The sequence below is a fragment of the Nipponia nippon genome, unplaced genomic scaffold (assembly GCF_047370975.1).
Source record: "Nipponia nippon isolate SJK-2023a ecotype South Korea unplaced genomic scaffold, ASM4737097v1 scaffold_16, whole genome shotgun sequence".
Lineage (NCBI taxonomy): Eukaryota > Metazoa > Chordata > Aves > Pelecaniformes > Threskiornithidae > Nipponia > Nipponia nippon.
This window is the reverse complement of record NW_028262332.1, coordinates 11,757,420-11,764,592: the sequence shown is the minus strand read 5'-3', so window position 1 is coordinate 11,764,592 and position 7,173 is coordinate 11,757,420. Positions and strand designations below refer to the sequence as shown.

Sequence of the window (7,173 nt, the reverse complement as noted above, 5' to 3'; positions counted from 1 at the left end):
ACCCGCTCTTCTTAGTGGTGTGGCTGTGCAGTAAGTTGGACTTGACCCTGAAAGATCTGCATTAAGCTGAGAGCGAGCCAGGCTCCTGGAGCGGCTCCAAGCGTCGTACTGTCCTGTGGGGCAGAAAACCCACCACGTACAGCAGCTGCTCTCTTCCTTCACTCTAGGAACAAAACAGCAAGGGTAAAACTGCTCTGCGTAAGCCCCATTGGACAGGTTTTAATTTAACAAACTGTTCTGTTCTTGATGGATACGTACCAGATCAAGAAAGGGTATGAAAATAGCGAGCAGGGGAGGTTCTGAACTGCTGACCTTGACCTGCAGCAGGCTGCTTCTACTTACATTGCTGCAGGGAAATAATACTGTTATCATGACATGTTAATATTTATTCTTCCCTGGTTTTTGTAGACACAGACAGGATGCAGAGTAGATCCAGCCTCTGCGCTGGTACATGCATTTTCATTTCTAAATGACATGACTGGAGACAGCCTAATTCAAAGTCTAACGGTCTTGTTACTTGCCTGAATTTTTCTGCAAGCTTCCACTTGGACCTTCCTTGTGCTGAAATCCTGAGCTCGTGCAATTGGAGATAAACTGACTGCAAACTGTTCCTATAGTACCACATAATCCTTATTAAAAAAAAGAAACAAAGAAAAGCTAGCTGGAACTCCAGCTGCCGAATTACCTTCTCATTTAGTCACTAGGGAAGGTGTAGCATCAGAAGGTTAACTGGTACCAGGCCCCAGTCCTAGCATCCTGCAACAAACAGCCACAAACCCAGCTGTAGATGTGCCGCAATGTAGAGGTGAAGACTCGCATGCGTAGTTTTCCATCAGGACAGCTGAGGCAGGTCCCCTAGTCCAGTTGTCCGTTTTCTGATGGCCGTACGGAACAGTTTCGCACAGATTTAGGCCTGTTTTCAAGGGTTTATTTTTTTTTCTTTACTTTTCCCTTAATACTGGACTTTTTTTTTTTTAAACAAAGGTGTTTATTTTGTAAATCATTTTTTTATTTATCTAAAAATGCACAATTGCAAAAAATTACCTTTTGAAATACATTTACTTATAAGCACTAATAAATTCTATGTAGCAAGAAAGTGACCGGGCTTCTCGAGACGCTCAAGTCGAAGCTGGGCTCCCCGGAGCCAGGGATCCTTTTCTGTGTTACAGCGAGAGGCGCAGCACAACCATCCCTCCGAACGCGTAGCTGCCACCGTGCCTTAAAGGAAAGCTGCAGTGCAGAAGCGACGGCCGTCCGTCGTAAGGCTGCGAATTGCTAAAGCAGCTGGGCATAAATTAAAACAACTTCGCAGGGGAGCGGGGGAGCGATCTGGGGCCTCCGCTGCAGTCTCACGCCGATCTGAATTTCCCGACTCTCGTGAGAGCAGCAGGCTCAGCGTTCTGCTGAGAAGACTCAATAAAATGGCACCTTGCATTACCGATACCAACATTATTCACAGGAATTAATAGCTTTTCTTCGCTACCCTATGTAAGTATTTCGAAATTTGATGGGAAGTAGTTGACGATGGCACTGCAGTTTTCCTTTAAGTAGAGCAAATTAGGTTAAAAAACAATCCACTAAAAGCATATATATGTACGTAACCCTCTAACCCTAATCTTATTTCCAAAAAATTAAGGATTGTATGCTTTTCTTAAGAAAAAACCAAACAGGCACAGGCTGCATTTGAACTGTCACACAGGAATCTACACTTTGGCACGAGCCACCGTCACGCAGGGAAGCAGCGCTGCGACAGCGCAGGCTGAGGAGCGTCCCCGCCGTCGTCCTCCAGAACCTCGCCTGCAGCCCCGTTCCTCTGAACGGGCAACTGAAATGGAAACACTTGAACGTGAATCCACGTTTGTTCCTAAAGCAGTGAATAGTTTTCATCGACAGTAATGAAACAAATCATTGATTCAATGAATGAATTTAGTTGGTTGAAAATTTCCATGTAGTTAAAGAAGATGACTCCTTCAAATCAGGTTGAGATTTTATAAAAATTCACATTCTGTAAATTAGCTTTCACAGTTAAATAGACGGGGGCTGATCCTCATGTAGAATTAGATACACAAAGCATTTTACTTCTTTTTTAAAAATTTTCAAAGTGTTTAAAACACTGCTTTGCTTAACTTTTCCCTGTAGTACCTAAGGTACTACCGACCGTGTAAAAGTATCTTCACCAAAATCTAGCTGGCTTAGATAAACACTGGTTTTTAACAAGAACCTGTAGTCTAAAAAGAATCATGCCAAAGGAGGCTAAAGAGAAGCAACGCTTGTTTTGGGTCGGGTTGGCACGTTTTTCTTTTCTCCCCAGGTACCCGCTTACCTCATCGCATTGGCTGAGCCAAGTGAACAGAGAAATGCATCAGCGAAATACTCACTCTAAATTTTCAATTAAAAAAAAAGAAACCTTGAAACAAATGTGTTTCCCACCCCCCAGCCCTTCCCAGTTCCTAAGTCTGAAGAGGAGGGAATTAATAAAAACACATAAATGGCTGCTTTAAAATATACGAAGTAAAAACTGAATTTGCTATTAACCATTTGCAGAAGAGGCGAAGTAGCAGTTATACAAATTACACAAAATCTACTGTAATTTTACATTAGTATAAAGTGATTTCACTGAAGGAATTATTTCAATATTTCACATTACAGTTAAGATAGAAGGGGTGCGTCAAATGCTCGGACACCCTGGTTAATATCTATCCTAGATTACACACGACAGTTTTAAGAAAGGACCCTTAAATGATCTACGTCTGTAACATGTTATTGGCCTTAAAAAAAAAAAAAAAAAAAATCACTTGCAATACCTCACAGAATCTTCACGTTAAAGCATGACCACCTTGTAAGAGTCCTTGTCAAATAACCTGCACAAATAATGGAGCGTCTCGCTACGAGCGCTCAACCCTCTCACTGGGTGACTGGGCACCAGGCGGTTTCATCTGAGAAAAAAATTCAAGTAAGACTGAGCTGTGCTGGCTTCTTGAGAGCGTCCGCAGATGGTTCATGTGCTGGAGGTCCAAACATGCATTTGTTTTGCTATTTGGTGCACGTAACCAATGTCGGGTCTTTGATCTGGATCTGGGTATATGCACATGCTGACCAGCTCCCGCAGCTGAAAGACAGGAAAACAGGCAGGCAAATGTGAACGAATCGGCCGATTTCTTACTGGAAAAGGCTGTGGGAACGGGTGTCCGACCACCGGGGTCCAGGACAGGAGCTGGGGGCCTCTCTTACGCAGACGTTCCTGGGCGGACTGCAGGCACGCGTCCGTCCATCCCGTCCCGTGTCCCCCACGCTACAAAAGGACCAGGAAGAACCTTTCCCACCAAACTTCCCGCACTGAAGACCGACACCTTCCGCACAACCTAGGGGTTCCCTGCTCGGTGGCTTAGCGTGGCTCTAGAGAGTGCAACCACCACCTCTCATCTGCTACTCCTGACACTGGGCCTTTCGAAGCCTTTTTTTTTTTTTTTTTAATTAAAATCTTTTTTCCTGGGGCATTTCTGGCTCACTTCAGAGAACGAGAGCAGGTGACCAGGACCATCAGACGACCAGCAGCTCGCGGTCAGCAGGAGGCTGAAGCAGGGCCTGAAGCAGGGGGGACCCCGCAGAGCACAGCGAGGGCCGGGGAAGCAGCGCGGGGCACAGGGGCGCAATCGGGGGGGTGAAGGAAGGAAGGAAAGAAAAATGAGATCGCTACCAGGAATGTTCCGGAGCAGACAGGCAGGGAGGGCCTTGCCAGCGAAAGCGGACTCCGAGGAAAGGGGCAAGTAGAGGGACGGGTTTAAAAATGTGTCCTGAACAGAGCTCTCCTGTGCAACTGCACTCCCCTTCCCGCCCAGTGCCGGGTCACAAGCCAGTTCAAGGCTTTGCAGGCAAGAAGTCTGAACAGCACTTGTGTATCTTAAGATACTGGAGCACGGCTGTCAACACCAGTGTTTCCTCTGCGAAGAGGAGAGACTGGTCATTGATTATGTTTAATAAATAAAATGCAGAAGGGCTGAAGTCTCCCCACCTCCCAACCCTCTTTATTGTGCACATGAAAGATTGTAGCTTTTAATTACACAGACACTGAAAGCTGTCCGTACCCCCGAGGCACCGGGAGAAACAGCCTTGAGCCTCTGATCTTCTCACATCCTCCCAGTAGCCACAGTGCCAATTATTTTAATGGTAATTAAAAGCATGACCATACAGCTATCAAGCACACGGCTTCAGCTGCATTGCTGAATGAACCCGGTGAGGTTTGCAGCTCGGATGGAGCAAGGCCCCGTGCTTCAAGTCGTCGCTGGGCCCGATGCACGTTTCGGCGGGGATTCCTGCAGGGCGGCACGCGGCCGACGCGCAGGCAGGATGGAGGCAGGGGCACGCAGGCAGCACAAGCGGGAAGGACACGGTGCGATGCGCTCCTGCTAACCACCCTGCCTGTCCTTCTGTGGGTGCACACAGAGCGATCCCAACTCTAGAGTAAACCCAACTCCACTGCCTGGGCCTGGCTCATTCTCTCACAACGGCTACAGTGACTTAATTCATCTGAGCGCAGGGGTTGCTGCCTTTGTCACAGCCGAGACCCCGCAGATGTAACACGTACCTCAGCCCTCCCCAGACAGACCACCACAGAACGCCCACAAGCAAATTAAAATGCTGCTAAAGCTCTGAGCAGAGCCTGTGCTATCAGTACGGTTTGTCCAGCCAGCAGCCGTGCTCCCATGCACATACAGCACGGGGCACAGCCTGGGAAGTTTGGTCCTCTATCGATGGCCAGGGCAGCCCAGGCATTTCACTATCACCTACAAGGAACTGGCGGACCGAGCCTTGATAAGTGCCGCCAACCAGTATCTCCAATTACTAGCAAATTTGTTCCCGATATAGAAAACTAATCCTGGCTGGAGTCCCAGCTCCTCCTCCTCCGGCTACGAGCAGCACGCCCGTTGATCACGGGAGGATTTGGACTGGTTAGCCACAAAAGGCTACAGCGAAGGGGAACATCACTGAAAGGGAACACCATTAAAGCAGGCATTCTTGAATAAATGCTCTGCCTTGTTCATCTAAAACAACGCTGCAACTAAAATATTCATGTGATCAGCAGTCAGCCTGCAGCTGAAGCTTCGCTTTGAGACCACATTACCGAGGTGAAGTCAAGACATGCCGGTGGCTCCAGAGCATCACTGAAAACTTTGGCAGCGTGGCACGGCCTCATCCTCACCCCTGCCCCCGGGCGGGAGGATGCAAAGCCTTTACCGCTTTCCCACATCACTCACAAACCTGCGGCAGTGACAATATCAGAGCAGTTGTAAAGACTCTGCCCTTTCAATCTGAAACGGAGACATGCGCTCTTGAAGGAAGAGGCGTGCATCCAGACCGAGACCCACCCACCCACCGGCCGCGGGAAGCACAAATTCTTTCTGGTGCACCTCGCTGCTGCAGGCAGCTGCCTCTACGTTTCCCAGCCTTTCAGCAGAAAGGATCCCGCCTGCGTGGTTTGTCTAGCCTGGCTGCTGGGAGACACCATCACACCTTCCCCTTTGGCTATCCCCTCCAAAAGCATCCGAAAAATCCAATTTTTAGAAGCATGTACTAAACCAAACATTGGTCATGGTGGAATCATGTTCCAATATTCACAAAATTGCAGCTCTTCACGGTTTCAGTCAGAAGCAGCAGCTACTGCAGCGAGATGAGCTACAGCCAAAGGCACAGCCCTCCTCAGACTTTGTCAAGCATTCTGTTAATAGTGTATGAACACCATCTGGAGCCCAGTTCTCGGGGACCTGGCGCCTCTGAGCTTTAAACCATCCTTCTCACCCCGGATTGTATCACTACACTACACACACTCTTTAGCACTGCCAGAGGGAAGCAAACAGACAGTAATTGCAAAGACAGGAAACACATCTGTCAGCTAACACTAATTCCTGCTGCCAGCAGGCATATCCTGAAACGCGTGCTGCAACAGCATGGCAAACCTGAACGCACAGAGCCGGCATTCGCTGCTACGGCAGCTGGGGGGGGGGGGGGGGGGTTGGTTAAAAAACCCACTTTTCCAGAACAGTTCTCAAATAATCTTTTTGCATGAGTTACTTAGCAAGTAAAAAAAACTAAGCAAAATGTAAAAATGTGTGGTGCAGGGTCCGTCTCAGGGTGGAGACCAGACCGTCTGCTGCCGGCCGCGTACGGTATTTCCCCTGCATCCTGCCCCTTGCTCCTCAGAACTCGGAGGTAGAAGAAAACAAAAGAAAACCCCCAAAGGATATGGTGAACATTTAAAATTATATTAGCCATTTCCTTTCAAATAGAAGGCAACTGTAATTGAATGAGGAGGTAAGGAAAAACAGCTGGATTGTCTAGGTAGGAAAAGAAAATAAAAAAATCCGTCTCAAAAGGCCCTGAACAAAAACAACACGCGTGTTTGCAGCTGAAGTGAAACTAGCGGTGGGCTTGGCAGTGCTGGGTTAACTGTTGGACTCGATGACCTTAAGGGTCTTTTCCAACCTTAACCATTCTATGATCATCGAGCAAGCACGCACAGTGACAATTTTTTTTTAATACACTGGTTCAGCTACTGCTCTCGATCCCTCGCTTTCACAGGCACAAAACCCAGACTTTAAAAAGCCCCTGCACGGCTACTGTATAGATGCTTATTGCATTAAACTAAATAGCTTTGCTCCCCCCCTTTCTCTAAAAAGAACCTTTCCCCGCCTTGTTACACACTGAAGAGTTCACAAACAGACACTGAAGCGCTGTTACGTGGTATGTTATTTCAAGGGAAAGGAAGCGAAGGAGAGGGCTTTCCCACGGTTCGTTGTTTTTTGCTAGTGTCACAGACCTCCAGTTTCAAAATATTTCCCACACTGAGAAATCTTCTTTTCTGTCTTAATTTAGCTTGTCAATATTCCAACATCACGACGACATTCCTTAGCCAGCCCCGAAGGTACCCGGGACACCCTGGCCACCTCCTGTTCTGCCCTGGAGGTCGGGGGGCTTCTCCTCCCGCCTCCCCTCTCCCCGGGCGGGGAGGAGCTCACTGCACCCCACCGCACCCCCTGCGAAAAGCTCCCAGTTTACCTTTTCAGAATAATGTTCAGCTGGAAGAGGCGGGTAGTCACATTGCTCTATTTTTTGGCAAAGAGAGAACAGGTTCATTTTATCTCCATAGAAAGGACTCTGAAGAGCTGCCATCTGGAG

At 48.0% G+C, this 7,173-nt stretch overlaps 1 protein-coding gene across 8 annotated transcripts in view; it reads right to left on the bottom strand.

Annotated features, from left to right (window-relative positions):
* Positions 1 to 44: 44 nt before the first annotated feature.
* NEK6 (NIMA related kinase 6) overlaps positions 45 to 7,173 on the bottom strand; it is a 69,761-nt gene continuing 62,632 nt past the window's right edge. For all 8 annotated transcript variants that reach the window (XM_087753460.1, XM_087753457.1, XM_087753456.1 and 5 more), the window contains 2 exons: positions 7,054 to 7,167; positions 45 to 3,109 (listed from right to left, as the gene is read on the bottom strand). In XM_087753460.1, the coding sequence (XP_087609586.1) occupies positions 2,999 to 3,109; positions 7,054 to 7,167 (225 nt within the window). In that variant the 3' untranslated portion in view covers positions 45 to 2,998. The remainder of the gene's footprint in view (positions 3,110 to 7,053; positions 7,168 to 7,173) is intronic.